Source organism: Microcebus murinus, chromosome 7, assembly GCF_040939455.1.
Source record: "Microcebus murinus isolate Inina chromosome 7, M.murinus_Inina_mat1.0, whole genome shotgun sequence".
Lineage (NCBI taxonomy): Eukaryota > Metazoa > Chordata > Mammalia > Primates > Cheirogaleidae > Microcebus > Microcebus murinus.
In genome coordinates this window covers 90231241-90253972 of record NC_134110.1, presented here as the reverse complement: position 1 = coordinate 90253972, position 22732 = coordinate 90231241, and the positions used below count along the sequence as shown (strand labels likewise).

The following is a 22732-nucleotide window of genomic DNA, read 5'->3' as shown; positions in this document are numbered from 1 at the left end:
GTCTAGAAATGTCAGCCTTGTCATGCAGTGGCGTGAGGGGAAAACACTCTGGAGACACAGTCCTTTTGTTTAAAATAGAAACTTTCAGGAAGCCAAGTGAACACATGACAAATTACTGAATACCCCGTTCTCCGGGAGGGAAAAAAAGAAAAAGAAAAAGCAGCCCCTTCATTTCTGAATGAGAAGGGGAATTGCTGGTCCCCAAAACCCACGTTTCCTTTTTGGTGGAATTCTCAGCTTGGCGCTAACGCGGTAGGCGATTTCACTTCGCCGTCACCTCACAAAAGACTTCCAAATTCACTGCGGCAGACACCGCAAAATAAAAATGTTAAATACATTCTAGCTGGGAGGGGATTGAAGCCTCCACGCTCAATCAAAGGTTTGCAATAATAGGATTCATAAAAAAAAAAAAAAAAAGGACAGATGGGATTAGAAAATGTTGCAGTGAAGACTGTGGAATGAGATGAGCTCACAGCACCAGCCTGTCTTTTGTGGACCTGCACAATGATCCCCGAGCCAGACTGGATTAGGAAACCTCGCGACTAGGAGTCCGGAGAGAGGCCTCGGGTTCCCAGGCACTTCGGGGAGAGAAGGCAGACACGATGCATCAGATCTACAGCTGCAGTGACGAAAACATAGAAGTTTTCACCACCGTGATTCCTTCCAAGGGTGAGTACAATTGCCCTTGACTGTCTCCTTAACGCGGCTTCTCGTGCAGGAGGGTGAGGACCGTCACGTGCTGTTTACTACGCTTTATCCTCAGGACTTTGGGGTCCGATGGGTTCCCTGCTTTGATGGTATTTGATTGTTTTGTTTTGTTTTGTTTTCTGAGAAGGAGGGAAAAGGGTAAACATCAATCACTGAGAAACAATCCATCAAGGGGAAAACGAGGGCAGTTGCACCCTCCCTGTTCACCTAATCCAATACTGACAATCCAATATGCCAAACGAAAGTGACAGCAAGCCATTGTTTAGGCAACACAGATGAAAACAATCCCGGGGCAGCGAGACAGATTCTTTCATTTTCTCCAGTGAGCAAGTGGGTTCTGAAATGACAACAGCTGGCTCAAAAGTCTGATCTCTAACTATGCCATGAGACAGGAGGAGAAATCCTCCCAGCAGTGGCCTCAAGTCCAATGAAGCAGTCAGAGAGTGCCCTGACCCACCCCCAACCCCCGCTGGCCTCCCCACAGAAGCCCAGGGCCATCCTGCCAAACTTAGACTGGAGCTAACGCCACAAAAAACGTGTGACACGAGAATCTCAACTTTACAAGCTCTTGTGTTAAGTCTCAGGGAAGGGCTTTGTGTGAGGTTCAGCTGACTCCAAGCGTGTGGATCCTGGCGGGTCCCTCGCCCCCGCCAGAGCGCAGCCCCCTCTCCTGCTGCCTCTGCTCTCTCCTGCGTCCTGTGACAGGCTTAGCCCCTGGGCTCACTGTCAGGCTTGAATGAAGTGGGCTGGGTGTTTGCTGGTGTTGCGATTCTACGTTCAAACAATTTCTTTCTTCCTCCCGTGTCAGCCTCCGACAGGGCCACTGCTAAGGGAGGGAGGGAGAGACTCAGCTTGGCCACACAGGACAGCCAAGCAGAACATAAATTAAGCTTTAGACACATACTGTCAGAGACAGGGGGAAAAGAGCTAGAAGTCTGCCCACGTGCAGGAGTTGGGAGTCTCTCTGGAGACTCTCAGTCACAGCTGACTGTGACCCAGCAGTTCCACCTGTGGGTAAATAGCCAGGGACTCTCACATGTGGATGTTCGCAGTGGCACTGACTCTAAGAGCACAAAATTGAAAATGACCTAAATGTCCATGAAATGGATCAAATGTGTGCCATCATACTACGGAACACTACATGACAGCGATAGGAATGAACTAGATCTATGTGTATGGACATAGATCTCAAAGTATAATGTTGAGTGCAAAGCAAGCAGGCTGAAAAATGATATATGTATGGTAGCATTTTGTAAATTTAGAAAAACAAAACCGTACTATATATTGTGTATGGACATATACCTAGAGAAAAGTATGGAAACACAGATGCAAATAGAATTAGTGATCTCAGTAGCCCTGGGGTAATAGGGAAGGAGAATTAGGAAAAGGTAGAAATGAGATGAGAATATTACCTCTATTTTTTTTTATTTCTTTTATATGAGGAGAAAGCAAATTGGAAGCAAATATGAAAATGTTAAATATGTCTATCTTCTATAATTTATTTCCATTTAAAATTTTTTAAAAGGAGAAAAAAAACCAAAGTGTTTAAGAAACTGCTGCTACTTCTGCTGTGTGACCTTGGGCAAGATACTTAACCTGTCTGGGCCTGCATTTCCACTCTGTAAAAGGGAGAAACAGAACTTACCTCCCAGCATTATTATGGTAAATAAATTAGTTGATATAGAAAGTATTTAAAGCATCTAGAACCATAGCTGGCATGTAGTAAGCACCATGAAATACATCACTTACAAAGTGATTTCTATTTTTACTCTGTATTTGTAGCAATAGATATGTTCAAAGATAAATATTTAATCCTATATTCCTTTTTTGCCATTTTCATTCACGGCCACCTCCTGGTATTAAACCAAGTATTTGTTGGTATTCACAGACATTTCCCTGCTCAGGAAGTTGTTCTCTAGAAAAGGAGCATTTGCAGGTTTACATTAGCTCATAAGTGGATGAAGTCCGCCTCTTCCCACATCTCTCTTCGCCCATCTGGCCTTCTCCAAGGATTTTGAGCACAGGGTGGGAGAAGAGGATGTTGGAAGGTCTTGAGTCCCTGCTCAGGAGAGAGACTGGTCACTCTTCATGCATCCATCCCCATGTTCCCTGACTGCAGAAATACAATTGGCTTGATTTTACCTAACACAGGTTGAGTCTCCCTGGTGTGCCCTTCTGCCAAAGGCTGTGGTTCAGCCATGTTTATCAGTGTGCAACAAGCAAACCTTTCTGAGCACAGGCTCAGCGGCGTGGGCAGTGTAGTCTAGTGGGTGAAAGCGTGGCCCCTGGAGCCCTCAGATCCCCACCTATGCAGTGGAGGAATGAAGAGTAGCCTCCTCGTAGGGTTGCTGCTACAAAAGCGAAAGGGATGAGACAAACAAGGCGTCAGCTAGGATAGCTCAGTGTGGCTATCATGACATTGATTGTTGTATTGCATCCCTCTCTCCAACACACATGGATTGAGTGCAGCCTAATATCTACAGTTTTGGTTTTTTTTGAGACAGAGTCTCGCTTTGTTGCCCAGGCTAGAGTGAGTGCCGTGGCATCAGCCTAGCTCACAGCAACCTCAAACTCCTGGGCTCGAGCAATCCTGCTGCCTCAGCCTCCCGAGTAGCTGGGACTACAGGCATGCGCCACCATGCCCGGCTAATTTTTTCTCTATATATAAGTTGGCCAATTAATTTCTTTCTCTTTATAGTAGAGATGGGGTCTTGCTCTTGCTCAGGCTGGTTTCGAACTCCTGACCTCGAGCAATCTGCCCGCCTCAGCCTCCCAGTACATATTTTTTAATTGAGCCATCATAATAGCTCACAAAAATATGGCAATAGCAAATATTATGGTGTTTCTTAAGTATTTTAAAGGGACAGGACAGGACACATGTAACTGCAAACATGTGTATATTTTTACTTTCTGGAGAGAAAAAGGATCCTTTAAGGGAAAGGTTTTTTTTTTTTTTTTTTTTTTTTTTTTGAGACAGAGTCTCACTTTGTTGTCCAGGCTAGAGTGAGTGCCGTGGCATCAGCCTAGCTCACAGCAACCTCAAACTCCTGGGCTCGAGTGATCCTTCTGCCTCAGCCTCCCGAGTAGCTGGGACTACAGGCATGTGCCACCATGCCCGGCTAATTTTTTATATATATATATCAGTTGGCCAATTAATTTCTTTCTGTTTATAGTAGAGACGGGGTCTCGCTCTTGCTCAGGCTGGTTTTGAACTCCTGACCTTGAGCAATCCGCCCGCCTCGGCCTCCCAAGAGCTAGGATTACAGGCGTGAGCCACAGCGCCCGGCCAAGGGAAAGGTTTTATAGGCACTATTCACAGTAAATACGAAAGATAAAAGCTGTGGTTTTACCGAGAAGTTGTACCGGAAGTTATTTCCTGAGGCACCCAGAGTGGAGTTAGTTCTGGGTGAGCAGTACCCCAGCATTCAAAATAATTCTTTTGGGAATGAGCAACAATGGGGAAAGGTGGCCAGGGGAATCAGGAAACTGCAGGAGGAAATGGAGAAAGTTCCAGAAAGAGAAATCCTAAGAAAATGCTACTCTCTGTAGACATCATCACCTGCTCCTTCCACCTGCCCTCATCCTGCAGAGGAGAAAAATCATGACAGCCGCCTCTAATTCCTGGGAGTTTACTCTTCGCCAGGTGCTGGGCCAAGGGCTTTACAAAGATTAGTTCATTTAATCCTTGCCTCAGTGCTGTGAGCAAGCTGCCATTAATAGCCCAGCCTCACAAATCAGGAAAATGAGGCATCAAGAGAGTGAGTAATTTCCCCAAATCACACACTTGGCAAGGGTCAAGTTTGGCTTCACACCCAGGTGGAGGGAGACAGTGGAAGGTAATGAGGATAGCACTCATCTGTCACTCATCTGACATATGCTAAGAAGTCACCTCAGTTCTAAGCAGGGCAGGGACATGGTGGGATTTCAGTTCCAGGTAGGTCATTTTAGCAGTGATGTGGAAAACAGGTGCATTTGTGTCAATTTTTTTAACAAAATCCACAGTTTCTCCTAACCAAGTATTAGTTCTCATGGTTAATGGATTTAAGCTTTAAAAAAAAATAAAATAAACATTGTGGCAAAATATACATAAAATTTACCGTTTTATCCATTTTTGAGTGTTACAGGTCAGTGGCATTAAGTACCTTTGCATTGTTGTACAACCGTCACCACCGTCCCTCTCCAGAACTCCATTACCCCACACTGAAACTCTGTGCCCATGAAACACGCACCCCCCATTCTCCCAGCCCCCCAGCCCCTGGTCACCAACGTGCTACTTTCTGTCTCTACAAATTTGACTACTCTAGGTACCTCATGTAAGAGGAATCACAGAACACATAACCTTTTGTGTCTGGCTTATTTCACTTAGTACAATGTTTTCAAGGTTCATCTATGTGTAGCATGTATCAGAATTTTCTTTCTTTCCAAGGTTGAGTAATATTCCATTGTATATAGATATCACATTTTGTTTATCCATTCATCTGTTGGTGGACGCTTGGGTTGCTTCCAGCTTTCAGCTATTGTGAATAATGCTATGAACTTGGGTGTATTCAAGCCATGTAACACCCTCCACTGCAAGGGAACCTGCCTCTTCCCCTCTTCCCCGTCCCTCCTCGCCCCCACCTTGCCTTGGGTCAAACCTTCTCAATGTTGTTACTGTAGCTACATCGGCCTCATTGGCGTTTTCTAAAACCTCTTCTTTGTCTCTCTCTGCAGTGTCCAGTCCAGCCAGAAGAAGAGTCAAAAGTTCTCAACACCTCTTGACCAAGAATGTAAGGAAACTTTAGTTTTGATCTGCTTTGATTGACTTTCTTTAGCAAAGCAATGCCTGCCCTCGACGACCAGGAGGGTTTTTATGTCCCCTGTGGTTGTTGCTGTACGCCGTCTGTCCTCTACTTAACCAAAATAGTTAACCAACCTCAACCAGACACCAAGCAACCCTGAATTGGACCCTCCTACTCTTCCATTTTCCCCAGGCACAGAGAGTAAACCTCGTTTTATACACACATTTTTGTCTTGTTTAGAGTCCACAATGATGCTATAGCATCCCTGAAGTAGGTGTTTTCCCATCGTTGGCCTTTGTGATGTTGCATTTGTTCACTATTATAAACAGCAGGGCAATGAACTTATATACAAAATACTACTCTTTTAGATTAATTCCGCAGTGCATAGGCCTCCAAGTAAAATTCACAGGTAAAGGGATAAGAACAATTTCATTCATCCATCCACTCATTCATTCTTCAAATATTTGCATTTCTACTGTGAGACATTGTGCTAGATGTGGAGGATATAATAGTGCCTTTTTTAAAAAATGGTTTCTGCTCACAGTTTGTCACATACTTCCAGGAATTCTGAACATTTGGGTGGTTTCCGGGGATGCTTTTCCATTCACCTTCCACATCACCAACATTGGCTTTCATTTTTACATTATGTTTTGCTACTTTAATATGCCTATGCATTATCTTAAAATTAGTTTACATGTCTTTAGAGCTTAATAATGTTGTGCATTTCTCATTATATATATATGTTTATATAAAAATTGTCACTACATTTTTGCACTTTATTTTAAAAGGAAAACTTTCTACTTAGTTTTACTAGAGTTTCTATTTTATCACAATTTCTCATAGAATATCATTTTGAATCTTTAAGTATTTCAATTTTTAAAAGCCTATTCTCCATTTAAAAAAAATTTTTTTAAGTGTCCCAGGAATGAAAATGGGGTTTTACTAGTTTATATATATATATGTTTTTAATTCCAAAAGCAGTACATGTCTATTGTAAAATGTTAAACATTACAAAGATATAAAATACAGTAAGTAGTCCCCCTGATTGAAGGGAGGTACGTTCTAAGACCCCCAGTGGATGCCTGAAAGTGAGGATGGTACCGAACCCTATCTGTCTTTCCAGTCTCTCTAACAAGATGGCTACTGGCAGGCAGGGGGTACATACAATGTGGATGCACTGGATAAAGGGGGGATTCACATCCTGGGTGGGTCACAGCAGGACAACAAGAGATTTCATCACACTGCTCAAAACAACCTGCAATTTAAAATGTATGAATTGTTTCTGGAATTTTCCATTTAATTTTTTCATCCCCCTGTCTAGGAAGTTTGGATTCAGTTGAGGGACTGCACTCAAGGATCCAGAAGGCCACAGGTGGCCTTGAGGCTGCCGGTTCCCCACTCCTGCATGGTTAGGTGTGTAGACTTTGGAGTCAGGTGGCTCCAAAGTCAGGTGGGATTTAAACTCGGTTTAAATCCCAGTTCTATCTGTTTCCAGCCATGTGACCTTGAGCAAGTTGCCTGGCCTTTCTGGGACTCAACTTCCGTAGCATTAAATGTCGATAATAAGAGCACACATATTAAGGACAAATGCACAAGGAGCAAATGATCTCATACATGAAAAATGTTTACTCCAGAGCCTGACACATATAAGCATTTGCTAAGCATTGGTTTTTTTCTAAGTGAAAATTTCCTGTGTATTAACCTATATTATGCTTTATTGTCTGATAATATACTGCTTTGCAATTTGCTTTTTTATTTAATAAATTCTGAACATCTTTCCATGCCAATTCATATGTATAGCTCTACCCCATTCTTTAGAGTGGTTGCATAGTACACCACCGTATGAATGTGCTATTGATACAATTTATTTACCCAAACCAAACCTGTAGTTTTCTACATCCATTATTTAACCAAATCATCAGTGGGGTTTCCCCTTTTTTCTATTAAAACAATGCCACAAAAAATTCTTGAACATATTCTTATGTTCTTATCCAAATGTTTGAGGATAAATTCATAGATAGGAAAATGCTAAGCCAAAGGATATGAATGGTGAAAACATTTCATAGCCATGGCCAAATGCCTAGCAACTATGTTTTAAAGTACCTTTTCCAGAACAGCCAAGCCAACACTGTGTGGTATCAATGATGTCAATCTTTGACAATCTGATAGACAAAAATATATTAATTTGTATTTCTATAATTATTAATGTGATTCTTCATCTTTTCATAGATTTATTGATCATTTCAATACCCTTTGCCCACGGGTTTCTTACTCATGTCTTTTTCTTAACTTTCTATCAATTATATGCCTTTTTGTAAGGACTTTTGAGAACATTTTATACATTAAGAGAAGGGCCTTTTTAATGGATGGAAAATTTGGTTTCAGGGTAACTGATTCTGATCCTCCCGGTGGCCTGTAAAAACTTAAGCCCGAAGTCTGGAAGGAAAATACTCCCAGCTTTCAAGGAGCAGTGAGTGAGGTGTTCCCAAAAATTGAAAGGGAAGGATTTGTCTGTAGGTAATTCAGAGTTTAAGAAAGCTTCACAGGATATTTTCAGTCATTTGGTCAAACGGCTGGGCTCTTGTCTTCCCATATCCAGTCTTCCTTCAGGTGGGATAGATCAGTCCTTTCAGCTTTCCTCTGAATTTCCCCATCAGCCTAGCCCGTCCTCTGCTTGTAAAACTCAGCCCCAGCCACACAGCACATTCACTGTAGGAGAGACAGAGGAGGCCTCTTAGTCCACCCCCTCCTTCCACAGATGGGGAAAGTCAGTCCCCAAGGGAAAAGGATTGTCTCTAGTCTGTTTCCTCAAGCAACTGGCTCTTGGCTTCCCTTTGAGTTCCTTTTTGTCTTTAACTTGGTGGTCTGAAAACTACTGTGATTCATTACCTTGCAGGAGGGAAATGATTCTTATTTTGCAACTATACCAATATTTACAACTTTCTTTGGCCCCAAATTCTTATTTGTATCTCTTCTTACCCCTTGGGCTACTGTGTGAATGGATGTCAGGTTCCTTCCTCTACAAATCTCTCTTTCCTCTCCCCGAGCCATCATTAGCGTCAGAGTTCTCTGACTCCCCTTGAGTTGCATTTTCTTCCAAACCCAGGCCACTCACTGTTCCTTCTCTAGACAGCCTCTCCAGTCTTCCCACATCATAGGAGTAGCTCAAGGGGATAAACTTATGCAAAGGTGTGGGTTAAACTTTCAGCATAATGGAGCCACTTCCATGGCCATTCATGGCCCACTGTGCAATCAATTGCACTTGGAAGTTTGCATCTGAATGTGGGCACTCCTGTGGGTTTTACAAATAGCACTGAGGAAGCACGAAACTGTGGTTCTCATCCTGGCTCTGTCCCTTACAGATCTATGAAAATATATGGCCTCTCTTGGCCTCAGTTTCCCTATGTGTAAAAGTAGAGAGTTGGGCTAGAACATTTCTATAGATCCCTGCAGCCCCAAATGATAATGATTCTCCACCATCTGAGTCTTCACTATCTTTCTGACTCCCTGTCAGCCCTCCAGGCTGACAAATGAACAAAAGTGTGAATGGAAGATATCAGTGGGTGGACTCCTGGGGCTTGTGTGTTACAGCCAGAGGCTTCTGTTCTTCCTGTCTCTGAGACCAGCAGGGAGCATCACTTTATTGTAGAAAAGCCTGTTGCCCTAGTACATTCCTCTACTCCAGCAGGCAGTTTGCTGACCTAGGAAAGGAAAATTCCAGCATCAAACCTTTGTCTCCCCTCCCCCCAACCCAATTCTCCAATCTTGCCCCTAATCTCAGGGTACTAAAGAGCTGGCTCTCAGACCAGCAGCAGCAAGCCCAGACTGTGTCCTGTGGACCAGAAAATAAACCAGGCTGCCAGGACCCTCTCAGGAGGCCACAGCCACCCATTCCGCTGTCCCTTCCCTGGCGCAGGCCTCACACACCACCTTGGAGCCATCTCAGAGCCTCTGTTGTTGTGGAAAATGAGAACCAAGTCCCAGGCCCAGCTAAGAAACAGGAACCTTCTGGGCTGGGCTCCTCTCCTCTTTCCTTTCCTGCTGTTGGCATCCTTTAGGGGACTGGAGAAGAGACACTTGGCCCTAAGTTGTGACCTGGGAAGTAACTGGCCTCATCTCCACCCCCAGGAAACTGCCCACATCCATCGGCTGCTGAGTAGCTAATGCCTCCCCACTCCCTCCCTGCCCACCGTGCACACAGGGGGTTGGGAAGGTGGCATCTCTTGCTCCTGAAAGGGAACATGCTGGAAGGCGGTGGGGTCTTCCTGTGGACTCCTCAGGCTTTCACATCCTGTCTTACTTTCTCCTTCTACAAAGTGGGTCTGAAAACACCACACCAATCCTTACCCTCTCTGAGTGCAATGCTGAGAGAATGAAAATAAATGAAAATGAAATTAGGAATAGCTGTGATGAAAGGTCTGCCCACCCACCCCCACCGTCCCCATGAATGACCCCCAGTGTCCTGGCTGTGTATAAACATGCAGGATCTGAGCCCACACTGCTAAGATTTCCTTCATGACTCTCCACAGTAAGATAAAGATGGCTGCCATTTTTTGCCTTAAGTGTTTACAGTTAAATTATTTCAATGATTTAAGTATTTTTATTTATTTATTTATTTTTGAGACAAGAGTCTCGCTCTGTTGCCCAGGCTATAGTGCCGTGGTGTCAGCCTAGCTCACAGCAACCTCAAACTCCTGGGCTCAAGAGATCCTTCTGCCTCAGCCTCCTGAGTAGCTGGGACTATAGGCAGGTGCCACCATGCCTGGCTAATTTTTTTCTATGTATTTTTAGTTGGCCAATTGATTTCTATTTTTAGTAGAGACGGGATCTCACTCTTGCTCAGGCTGGTTTTGAACTCCTGACCTTGAGGGATCCGCCTGCTTCGGCCTCCCAGAGTGTTAGGATTACAGACGTGAGCCACCATGCCCGGCCCAGATTTAAGTATTTTTACAATTTTTAAGGCCATGTTGGTGGGCCCTGACCAAAAGGAGTATTTCTTCTGACTCTACTTCCCCAAATAGCTATGCAGCAGGTGACCATGACTGAACACGGGAGCATGGAGATCCCACCTGCCCCATTTTGCCAGCAGTTTCTTTCTTTCTAAAATCTGAGGATTGGCTGGGCCCCAGTTCTCTCCCTAGGTCTTACCTCCTCTGGAGCTGTCCTCTGCATGAACCAGGGTGTCAACCACTTAGCTGAAAAGATTGTAAGACCCTATTTCCAGGATTGTCTTCATTTCAAATAGCCTGGCCACTTGTCAAAATGTATCAGGCTGGCGCAGTGGCTCAGGCCTGTAATCCTAGTACTTTGGGAGGCCTAGCGGAAGGATCGCTTGAGGCCAGTAGTTCAAGATCGGCCTGGGCAGCATGGGAAACTCTGCCTCTGCAAAAACAAAACAAAACATGCCAGGCCACCAGGCGGCTGATCTACCTGGATTTTTGGTCTAATGGACCAAACTCCTGACCCTGTGCAGGGTCTGCTGTTGAGGAACAACCTCCTGAACCCTCATTTTCTCGCACCATGGCACCATTTGGCAATCTGAAGTCAAATAAAACAGTTCATTATTTCTGGCCTGTTTTCCACCCGAGTTTTCTCAAGCTCCTACCATTCACTAGAATAGGGAAGGCTCCAGAAATTCCTTGTCAACACGAGCTCCATCTGCAGAGCTCAGGTCCTGGGGGGCGGTGGGATCCCAGGAGAGGCATAAGCTAACTGTCCTTCCCGGCCCTGCAGGTGGTGATCGAGTCGGACCTGTACGCGCACCGGCCCCTGGAGCTGCTGCAGCACCGCGGTGACCGCAGGGACCCGGGCGACGGCCGCAGGGTGGGCCGGCTGCAGACCGCGCGGCCGCCGGGGGCGCCTCCCGCCAAAGCCCTCGCCAGACCCGGTACGTGAGCTGCGGGCCGGGTCCCCGGGCCTCCCTGGGCGTGGGGACCCACTTAGAGCCGCTCACAGGCCCAGGAAAGGGCAGCGGCGGTGTCTGCCGCCTGCCTTGTGCGTTTTGGAGCTCACTGGTGAGCTGAGCACCAGAGCTTTTTTCCCAAATAAATGCTATTTCCACTGTGAAAGCACCTGCTCCGGGGCCTCACCTACTGCAGCTCCACACACCACCTTGCATCTATAAAACAGGGGCTTCTGAGTGTGACGAGCAAAGACTCTGTTATGTCCCATCTTGCTCCACAGGCAGCGGTGCTGTATTCAGGAGAAAATATAAATCAATAAGCTCTGCAGGGGAGAGAAAACCATGACCCCTTGAAGCAAAGGAAGCTCACGTTATTTATTTAACATTGTGTGTGTGGTGTCTCATTGTATAGCTCTTTATAAACTGCCATCCTAAAGTCTTACCATCTTAAATTTGAATGACTTAAGCAACAATCTATAAAAAGAATTTAGGGGCAAATTTGTTTTGAAAACTGGAAACATTATAGTCTTACCTTGGATATTAGTTTTGTAAAGGGCTTCCACCCCAAGCAGCTAAATAGGAATCTGTCTCTAGCCCACCAAAGTCTATGATAGTATTTTGCCTATAATTGGTAGTTTAGGTTGTTTCTGTTATGCCCACAACATATTCATATTTTAACTCCAAAAATACACAATAGAAAGTCTGGGGTGTCCTCCTCAAAGCCTTTGGGCCTTGGGAATTTTGTATGCTTATGAGAGCTGTAATGAGTCCCCATTGAGTATGGTCCCTTCATCCATCTATCTTTTTCCCCTTTTGTAGATGCTAAATGGCACCACTCAGGTTTCTTTGATCACTGAGAACACAATCTTATGATCCTATGTATAAGAACACATAAATCAAGCTATATTCTCTATTAAGTGATCACATACACGTATATATATGCAGAGTTAAAGCATTAAAAAAACCACAATATGCCTTGCAAATTAAGAGATTTTTCTCTGTGTCTATATATAAGTGGCTGGGTGGCTGGGTGCATATATGTTGGAAAGAGAAAAAGAGAATATTTATCATTTCTACAAAATCATAAAATGAATTTAGAGCCATGCTTCTCAAATTTTAATGTGCCAAAGAATCACCTGGGAATCTTGTTTTTCTGCAGATTCAAATTCAGTAGGACTGGGTGGGCCCTAGGATTTAATCTTTCTAACAAGCTCCCATATGTTGCTGCTCTGGGGATAGATCACATATTGAGTTGCAAGGATTTAGAGATGATCTGATGCAGTGGTTCTCAAAGTGGAGTGCCAGGAGCAGCAGCAGACCCTGGAAATTTACTGGATATGCAAATTTTATTGCATCAGAAACTCAAGGTTAGGATCCATCAATCTGTTTTAATGAGCTTCCCCCACCAAGTGATTCTAACGCATGCTGAAGGCAGAGAACCTCCAATCCACTGCAGCCACCCGTCTGCCAATTTACAGAACTGAAACCATAGAAACTGTTTGACCTACCCAAGGTCGCACTGCTTGTTAGCAACAGAGCCAAGATTACATCTCAGGTCTTTTGATTCCCTGGCTAGTGCCTCTTCCCCCAGGGAATGATGTCTTCGAAACTCTCTGGTTTTAGGGGTCACTTTCATTCCTAAGTAGTTTGTGGAAGCTTGGGCTGCCTGAGTCAGTCTTTTATTCTGAAAGACAAGAGCAGTAGGTTATGAAATGGAGAGAATCTGCCCAACACGTGACAGTCAGCTCATGCAGGGAATATGCTAGTCAGGTTTAAAAAATAAAAAAAAAGACAGAGGGAGAGAGAGACTGAGCTAGGCATTGATCCAATTTGTTCAGCTCCCCCAGTCTGATAGATTCCAGAAGGGGTGGGAGGCAGTGAGCGTTTCTGAGTCAAAGGCAAACCCTGGTGCTGTCCCCAGGAAAGGCCAAGCCACTCTCCCTCACTCCCTCAGGAAGCTGTAGGTCTCCGGGGATCTCAGATCTGGGGACTTGCCTTTTTCAGAGCCCTAGGAGAAGGCACCAGGATGCTGCAGCCTCTCACATCGGAGAAAGATGCTCTGAGGAATCTTGGGGTTCCCAGGGGCTCTCAAAGTAAGAGACCTGGCTGAGAAACTCTCTCACGCTGAAGCCTCAGGCGCCACGAAAGGTGACAGCCCCGCCTCCTGGGCCTGTGGGACTTCTTCACTGGCTGTCCCCAGGCACCTCAGCATCAACTTGTTCAAACCTCTCTTCCTTTCTCAGCTGGGGCCAGTATCCATCATTCCAGCAAGTCTCCCGGATGTTTCCCTAACCCCTCCTTGTCCTCCCCCACCCTGCACACACTGCTAGGTACTTCTCACCTCTCCCTCTTGGTACCTACCTCAAGCGGCCAGGGCTCGGTCTCCTTCATCTCCACTGTGTAGAGAACAGTCAGCGAAGGTCTCAGCCTCCAGGACGCCTCCCTCTACAAGGCAACAGAGGAGGGGTCTTCCTAAAGCAAAACTCTGACCCCCGTCATCCTCAGCTTTAAGTGCTGTGTCCTCTGCCCCCTCCAGACCACACTGACCTCTCCAGGGCCACCTCATGTGACACCCCTACCCCCACCATTCTATCACGTGGAGCAGCCCTGAGCTGTGTCATAGCTCCATCCTCGACTGCTCCACTATATCCTGCCTCCCGCCCCCGCTGACACTGTTCCCGCTGCAGGCACCCTCCCTGCGTCTCCACCCAGCAAACTCACCTCCTCCCAGGCTGGGTTGGGGGCCCCTCAGTCAAGCCTCCCCAGGCCTGCAAGACCACCAAAGAGGTCAGTTCACTACCCGCTAAGTCATCCTTATCTGGCTTCATCACACGTGTTTGTATCTCTAAAGCCTTGGTTTCCTCAACTAGAAAATGCAGACTGTTAACGATTTCTGCCTCTTAGGGTGTGGTGAGGGTGAAAGAAGATAACACTCGCGTGCTTTATACTCAGCACGGCGCCTGGCACACGGACGAAAATATGAGCTGCTGTTATTTATGCCAGGGTACCATTCTTCGTGGTTTGATTTTGGAAGTTTCCTGCTATCTCATTGTATTGCACTGAGCTGTCTTCCTGGGGGAGGGGGCTTTCATCTCTACATGCTCTAGTACGACAAGGTGTGCCTGTCCTGGAACATCTGCACCAGGAGGGACCTGTGTTGAAAGCCAACACCCCTATCTTACGCCGCTCCCTCAGCTCCACACCTGCAGCCTCAGGCACTTCAGGGTAGAAATTACTCAGAAGTAGGTTGGGGCAACAAGAAGAAAGAAAGTTTTCCACCCATACACCTTATGTAGCCAATGCTTCAGGATGCTGATCTGACAAACTCCAGTCCTTCCACATTAATGGGGCTGAACTTCCCAACACAGGTGTGACTTCTCTGCTTCTTTTTAGAGGGGTGTCCAGGAGCACTGTGTTACATAATTGATCCCAGCTGTAGAGACTTAACTCCTAAGAGCCTTTTAAACCTCATGATCTGAGACCTTAGGAAGGAAAGAAGAGCTGAGAGCTGCATGCACTAACTGCATACAGACACAATGCTAAATGTTTCCACGTCTGTGATTTTTTTTAATAGGCTTTATTTTTTAGAGCAATTTTGGGTTCACAGTAAAACTGAGCCGGAGATACAGAGATTTCCCATCTACTCCCACCCCCACATGTGCATAGCCTCCCCCATTACCACCACCCTCCGTGAGAGCGGTACATTTGTTTCAGCCAGTCAGCCTACATGGACACACTGATCTTATCCAGACCTTAGTTCCAGCCCCCTGGAAGAGTGGCAGTGGCCTCACCACCTGACCCTACTGCCTGGTTTTGCTGCTTGGAAGCAAAAGGCCCTTAGAAATTCCCTGCTATGACTGATTGGCTAACAAGGGGATTGATGCAGAACCCCGGGGAGGCAGAACACGGAGTACCACTGAGTAATGTGTCCCCCATTCAACTTTGCAGTTGGGATTTCGGAACCCAAAGCATCGAATCTATGTGGGAATCGAGCATATGGAAAATCTTTGGTAAGTAAAATAAGCCTGGTTAGTTGTATCTGTCGTGCTTTAAACTTATCATGTCTGGTTCTATTTTGCCATGAAGACAGACTAAGTGTCCTTTGTCCTTGGCCTGGGAATTATTAGAAAAGCATAACTGGCCATCTTTTGCTCCTAAAAGCTACCAGCTGGTCCTGTTGTGTGCACTTGTGGAACATCACTGGCTGCATTTCTCTTTCTTGCTAGAAATGCAGCTCTTAGGCAAACAGAAGCAGCTATTACCCAACAGATGTCTTATATATGGGAAGAAAGAACTGGTTTCTAAGGTAGGCCCCTGCCAGGTGGAAATGCCTAACTAATTCCCAGGTGCAGCTATAGGTGGGAAGTGGTTCTCAAGCACTGTGAAAACACGGAACACCAGTGTCTTAGCTCAGACTGCTGTAACAAAAGATCATAGACTTGGTGGCTTAACATTTTTTTACAGTTCTGGAGGCTGGGAAGTCCAAGACTATAGTGCCAACAGATTCAGTGTTGACTGAGGGCTCTCTTCCTGTCTTGCAGACGGCCACCTCCTCATTGTGTGTTCACATGGCCTTCTGTGCGTGCTCGGAAAGCATAATGTCTGGTGTCTCTTTCTCCTCTTATAAGGGCACTAATCCTGTCATAGGGGCTCTATCCCGTGACCTTATCTAAACCTAATCACCTCCCAAAGGCCCCACGTCCCAATACCATAACAGTGGGGGTTAGGTCTTCTACATATGAATTTGGGGGGGGGGACACAAACATTCAGTCCATAACAGCCAGCCATGTCAGGACAGAGACACCTGTGGGGGTATCTGCTACAGGTCAGGTTCTCCAGAAGCAGACTCTGAGATCTGGGGTTTGGGGTTTGATGGATGTTAGGGGTCAACACCTGTAACAGGAGCGGGGAAGGCAGGTCTCGTGTGGAGGAGCAGCTGCAGCATGATGCAGGCCCAACACCTCCTGGCGGGGAGCTCTGGGGCAAGTGTCGCCCATTCAGGTTGGTCTGAGTTGTTCCAGAATGGCTGAGATTTTATGCTCCCTCCTCCTCCACAGCATGTGGGCTGCCCAGGGAAGAGTGTGACTTTGGGCCAGGTGGTCCTCTGCAGCCAAGGCCCACCCTGCCATCCTCCCTCCCACAGATGGGCAGCTGTCCTTCCTTGAAGGGGGATCCAGTGGTGCCTCTCTGGGTCTGTCAGTACCTCTCCTTCGTCATCCTCTGGGCGCGAATGTCCGATTCCCTCTCACCAGAGTCAGGAGTGCCTGGAGGCGAGGTTGGCTCAGGCATCTAGACTCTCTGAGTGTCAGCTGTCGAGATTCACCGAGGGTGCAATGTGAGAAGAGACCCAAGATGTTGTCTGTGCCAGCCCCTCATCTTTCCAGAACAAACCAGACAGAGATGCTGGTGCTTCACTCACTCCTGGTTTGGGCAGGAGACCTAGTCCAGGGATCTCATTTAGGTCATCACTATTCTAAGAAATCCACACCGAGGGCAGGGATGAAACAAGCTGTTTGTCAGGGAGGCCCCTTCCCAACCTTGTACTCAGGGGAAACCAGGATGGCTGGCACAGAGGGAAGATTGTCAAGCTATGACAGCTCCAACAGCTGCCATTGGCCAAACCCAGAAAAAGAGCAAGGTTGAGGGGGAGAGGGTGACCCATGGCCTTTTACTCACCCCAGCCCTTAGGCTGGACTCAGATGGTGCCCTTGGCCAGAGGGATCTGGGATGGCACAGGGTGGGGATGGAGAGACATGGTTACAAAGGGGAGGGGTCAACAAAGAAGAGGAGGACAAGGCAGCATGGCTGGCCCCTTCCTCTGGTCCTGGGGGTGAGGAATGGGCTCCCACAGCCCATCAGAGGCCCACGATTCAGGGCAGGTCAGGGGTCCAGACCCACACAGCTAAATCTGATTCGACACTGAAATGCATGGGATGGTATTAGACTAAGGAAACAGGAGATAAGGAGTGGAACAAGGAGCCCCCAGCCCCCTGTCCTCCAGAGCTAAGGGGGTTGGGGGTATGTCCACCCAGCCTTTGGCACGGTGGGGAGGGAGCGCTCCAGAGAGGCCACAAGGTGGCACAGTAACTCTGCCCACAGCCTTGGCTGGCTCAGGAGAGAGGGAGATGGTGAACGATGGCGCCTTGACCTGGAATTTCCTAGCGATTTTAGGAATGTGGTGACTTGAAGCCTTCCATGGGGCTCAGGGCAGAAGAGCAAACCGCAGCGTGCGTCAGCTGACTGAGTGACCCCTGGACCCAGCCCCGCTTAGGCCAGCAGTTAATTTTCAACCCTCCGCACGTTCCCAAGTGCTCACCACCTCCTTTGGGAGGCGCCAAAGAGGTCAAGTCTCAGGCCCACCACGTGCCAGGCAGTCTTTGTGGGAACCAGGACACTGGACAAACACATAACAAGAACCACCAAAAGACGGAATAGGTGGGATGCCAAGGCGTGTCACATAGGCCCTCAGTGCTCTGGGGACACAAGGACAGAAGAAGAGCAACTTGGGCCACCAGCCTCAGGGCAGGCTTCCTGGAGGAAGTGGGTTTGAAGGCAGAGATGAGGACAGTTGATCAGAGAATGCAGGAAAGGTGTGGGGCTATGTGTGAGCCCCCACCCCACCCCTGCGGAACTGGCAGCATTGATACACGGGGGAGTGACAGAGGACAGGCTGCGTGGGTGACGTGGAGGAACCCGAGGAGCAGCTGCAGAGCTGGCCATGGTCTGCCCCGCAGCAGAGAGTCCTTGTGGTGCTAGAGCCCAGGAGGGGCGCACGGATTGCAGCAGGTCTGGGGAAAACAAGGAGGTCCATGGGGACTGTGCCTCGAAGGCTGCAGCAGAGGAAATGGAGAGGCTGGCCCTGGCCTAAGCAACCTAGTAAAAGCAAGACTCTGCAGGACTCGACAACAAACTGGACACAGGCGATGGCGGGGCGAGGGTGACAGTTCTTATGTAGGGTTGGGTTGGGCTCTCTCAAGTTTCTCTAGTCAGTGGTTCTCAAGGTGGGGTCCCTGGACTGGCAGCACCAGAGACACCTGGGAACCTGTTAGAAATGCAGGTTCTCAGGCCCACATCAGGCCTGCCGACTTGGAAACTGGGATGGGGCCTGGCACTGTCCTGTCAAACCCTCCAGGGGAGTCGGACGCCTGCTGAAGGGTGAGGACTGTTGCCCAGGTTAGTGGCGGTCCAATTCAGTCACCCGCCTTTCAGAGCGCTGCAGTCCATGCCAGGGCGGGAACTAGACACATCTTCACCGTCCCTCCCGCTTCTTCTCGGCAGATTCCGCCAGGCCCCCGGATCTCGGTGGAGGCGGCAGCCCCTGGCTCGGAGAAGGGAGCTGCTCTGACGAGAGGGTAAGTGCTGGGCACCCGCCGTCCTGGTCCTTTGCAGAAGAGCGACAGGTGGCCTGGCGGACAGGCTCTGGGGATGCACACAGACCCATGGCTGGAAACCTCCTAATGAGGCCAGCGGGTTCCCCAGGACCACGCTGGCCTGTTTGTCATGGTTTCTGCTTCGTTAACGCCATTCTTTACACTTGGAGAAGTGTCACTAGGAGGGTTCTTGGTTAATTAGGTGAGTGTAACCACGAGCCATATTCAGAACCCCCATAGACACACGGGTGTCAGAGGCGCCTCACGAGTGAGTCTGGGACCCCCGCCCGCAGGGGAGGAAGCTCACCAGACACGGAGGCTGCACCCCAGGCTTAGGCCCTGCGGTGCCCGTTAAGTTGACCCCAAGCAGCGGGAGGCAGCGGGAGTGGGTGAGCCCCAGCACCCCTGGGTGTCGCCCTGACACGGCAAGCATTTCAACTCGGCGTGTGCGTCAGTGCCCCTCACCACCCCGTCCACACCACGGGCAGCACAAAAGGGGTTTCAGGATGGTGAGAGGCTGGGCTCTTCACCCAGATCTGCTTTCCAGGCTGCCACTGTCCCCAACACACCACAACTTCAGGCAGTTATTCCGTCCCCGAGGCCCCAGCCATTCAAAAGCAAAACAGTAACACGGGAATGACAGAGGTACCGTCCTGATTACTGTGAAGGCTGAGTGAGGTAATGTGTGGAGAGCTGAGCACAGCAAGCGAGTCCTTTCTCTCAGCTCAGTCTTCCTCACTTCAGTTTGTTCCAGGACCCTGGCTACAGGAAAGGGAGGCCATTTATTTCACCTGAGGGAAGCAAGTGGGGAGAAAAGCGAACATTTATTGAGGGTCTACAATGTAGACAGTTGCTTTATTATCTCATTTTTGTCCTCACAGAAGCCCCATGAGTTAGAAGAAATTATCCTCATTTTGCACGCGAGGAAACTGAGGCTGGGCAAGGTCAAGGCACTTGCCCAAGGTCACAAGGCACTTGCCCAAGGTCACATAGTGAGATGGGAGTAGGATTCGACCCCAAGCCTCCTGTTCTTTCAGTAGCTGATGCACTGGGACAGCTGCCCTTTCTAGCAAGGTCACTGTTCATGAGAGATGGGAGGGGTAGGGACATGGAGCCGTCCCCATGAGGGTCCCTCCGATGTGCAGAGCCTGATCATGGGATGAAGGAGTCGAGGAGGAGAGCTATGGCCACATTAAGTCTGGCTCAGTGAAGTGACCGCCTTCCCCGCCCACCCCTGGCTTTACTTTAGATCCAGACATCTCAAGAAGATGACCGAAGAGTACCCAACCCTTCCCCAAGGAGCAGAAGCCTCCCTACCGCTGACAGGAAGTGCTTCCTGCGGTGTCTCCAGCATCCTCCGGAAAATGTGGACAAGGCACAAGAAGAAGTCGGAATATGTAGGAGCCACTAACAGCGCCTTTGAGGCTGACTAAAGGTGACCCTCCCCAGATGTCCCACACTGGCCAAGGTTCCCTGGACGAGGGGAGAAAGCTCCAGGATCAGAGCTGAGCCACACTCAGCTGGCCCCAACACATCATCCTCCCTCACTAACTGGTCACCCTGGCTTAGGGCACGGAAAACAACGTCCCTTGAAGGCAAAATAAAACTGTGCAAATTGCTAAAGTCATTAGTCTGAAAGTGACTTTAGGAGCTCCTAAAGTTTATATCCCCATCTTTATGCAAAACCACACCAGCCCATTTTAAAGACCTCCAAGAAAAGAAGAGGAGGACTCCTCTGTCTTCCTGTGAGTTGTTCTAAAGTGTTTATTTTCTGGTGTAAATTTAAGAGCTTGACTTTGAGACATTTGTAAACATGATGGTTCTTACTGTTCCCATTATCACATTGATTTCACCTGGATGAGGTACAATTTTGAAGGACAAAGCATTATCTATTAACTTAGTAGTTCTAATATACACTTGAGAGTATCATCAAGATCGATTTTGGTGGTCATTTGGCATGACTGCATGAATTCTCTATTTTCTGTGCAGTTTTTCTATAGAAAAACATTAAAAATTAAATGTTGAATGCTAATGTTTTCTGAAGTGGTATTATCATAATACCTTACTTTGGTGTAATGATTCTAACTTCTGAAAGTGCTTTCTCATCCCTTAACTCTTCTTATCTTCACAAAGCCCTGTTGAGGAAAGCACCATTCTTCCCAGATATAGATGGAGAAATTGAGAGCTGTGGGGGTTACGTGACTAGATACTGGGAAGGGGAACTAGACCCCAGGTCCTCAACTTCTCTCCGGCAGACTCCCTGCTTTGCTTCCTCTAAGCAACTGATTTGAGGAAGTTTTTGAATGGTGGAAGTGAGTCTCTAGGGGACAACTTCTGAGGGAAGAATCTGAAAAGGTTGGAACAAGTAAAGTGATTTGAATGAAACACATCATCATATATTATTAGGTTGACCCAGAAGAAATTGCCATTTTGTATGTCAAAAACATTGAATATCAATTTGATGCGGTTCAACCTAATACATATTATTATACTTTCCTTCTTTCAATGGAAATGTCACCATCAACTCCATTGTCAACATCAGTAGCCTTAAAATGACAATATACTACTACTAATGATAGCTATCATTTATTAAATGCCTACTATGCTCCATGGACGATACTGGGCACTGTACATACATTATCCTAATCTTTCTAGCAGCTCTCAGTGAGGTGGTCTTACCCATTTAATAGACACCAATGCAAAGGGGTTAGATGATAAGACTGAAGGCACCTAACTCATAAGTGTCTTCAGGCTTCAGTGCCTGTGTTATATCTACTCCTTCATGCAAAATAGTTCAGCACATAGAGATGTACCAAGGTTACTAAATAGTTTTCATCTCAAGTGCTAAACAAAATTGATGGGTAGATGCTGCCTGCAGTTCTGTGTGGGATAGAATCTGAGCTAGAAGAGTGCAGTGATCAATTAGTAATGCCTGCCTGCGGAGGGGATTAGTGACATATGCCTTGTATGTTTGTCATCTGTTGCCCAAACTCTGCCTCCAGAAGGCTTTTTTTCTTTTTAGATTAAATTAATCTAACCCACTTAATGAAACCAAAAATTTAGCCCAAGACTATGTTGGACGTTGCCATGTCTTGGTACAAAGAAGTGTTTGGCCACATTGCAGGTCTCAGACACAACTGTTATATTAGGACTGGTATGCTGTGCCCACGCCTTGCTTTTTGCTGAGTTTGAGTTACCTGTTTCCACATCTCCAGGTGAACCATAGGAAAGCAATGGGGGTGGATAAGAGGCCTGAGCTTCTGGGCTTTCACCTTGCTGATCTCTGCTCTTCAGCCATTGTTTTCGACCCTGAACATCCAATCCTCATATCTGAACATGATTTGGAGACTTGGGCACCAGGTGGTCTTTCAGTGAGGGGCTAGTCCCAGTGGACCGTGCAGTCGTGTTGTTCAGTGTAGATGCTGGGGTCCAGGACAAAGTTAGGGGGCTAACAGATGATCTATGCTGGACCTAACAGAGCAAGCTACAACTATTTATTTTAACTTATTTAATTTATAACTGATATCTTTCATTTGTATGTATCACCTGGAGATTTATATATGGTGGAACTAACTTATTTATTTTTAATTTAAATATTTCATGTTTGCCCTGTATAGACATCTTATTTGGCCAGTTCAAATAAAAATAAAAGTATGCTTTGTTTGTGATGTTAATAAACCATTACAAGTGCATGCCTGAGGCTCCCTTATTGACTTTCTCAAAGTGAAAGAACTAGGTATCTGGACCTCACTGTTCCTTTAAATGAGAGGGATGGTAAGAAAGAACCCTGGGCCTGTTCTTTCCATCATAAGGCAATGTCTGGTTTTGATATCACAGGCCCTGCCCAGCTGTTAACACCAGGGGCGCTTCTGGTGGGGTCTAGGCTAATGACCTGTCCCCCCTGGGCTCATAATCTTCCCTGTTGTCGCTGACCCCCCTTCCTCAGTCCCCTTATCCTCCACAAGCCCCGC

General features: G+C 47.2%; 1 protein-coding gene across 1 annotated transcript; it reads left to right on the top strand.

Annotated features, from left to right (window-relative positions):
* Positions 1 to 241: 241 nt before the first annotated feature.
* On the top strand, positions 242 to 22445 carry VXN (vexin). The gene is made up of 6 exons (XM_012737180.3): positions 242 to 669; positions 5422 to 5477; positions 11223 to 11376; positions 15340 to 15401; positions 18670 to 18743; positions 20011 to 22445. Exons 1-6 carry the CDS (start codon positions 603 to 605, stop codon positions 20192 to 20194), a joined length of 597 nt encoding a protein of 198 aa, XP_012592634.1. The 5' UTR covers positions 242 to 602; the 3' UTR covers positions 20195 to 22445.
* The last annotated feature ends 287 nt before the right edge of the window (positions 22446 to 22732 follow it).

Excerpts from the sequence above, each read along its gene's own strand:
- VXN (XM_012737180.3), top strand. The coding sequence starts at position 603 with ATGCATCAGATCTACAGCTGCAGTGACGAAAACATAGAAGTTTTCACC. Across the intron at positions 670-5,421 it reads CACCGTGATTCCTTCCAAGG|TGTCCAGTCCAGCCAGAAGA; the intron begins GTGAGTACAATT and ends CTCTCTCTGCAG. Across the intron at positions 5,478-11,222 it reads AACACCTCTTGACCAAGAAT|GTGGTGATCGAGTCGGACCT; the intron begins GTAAGGAAACTT and ends CCGGCCCTGCAG.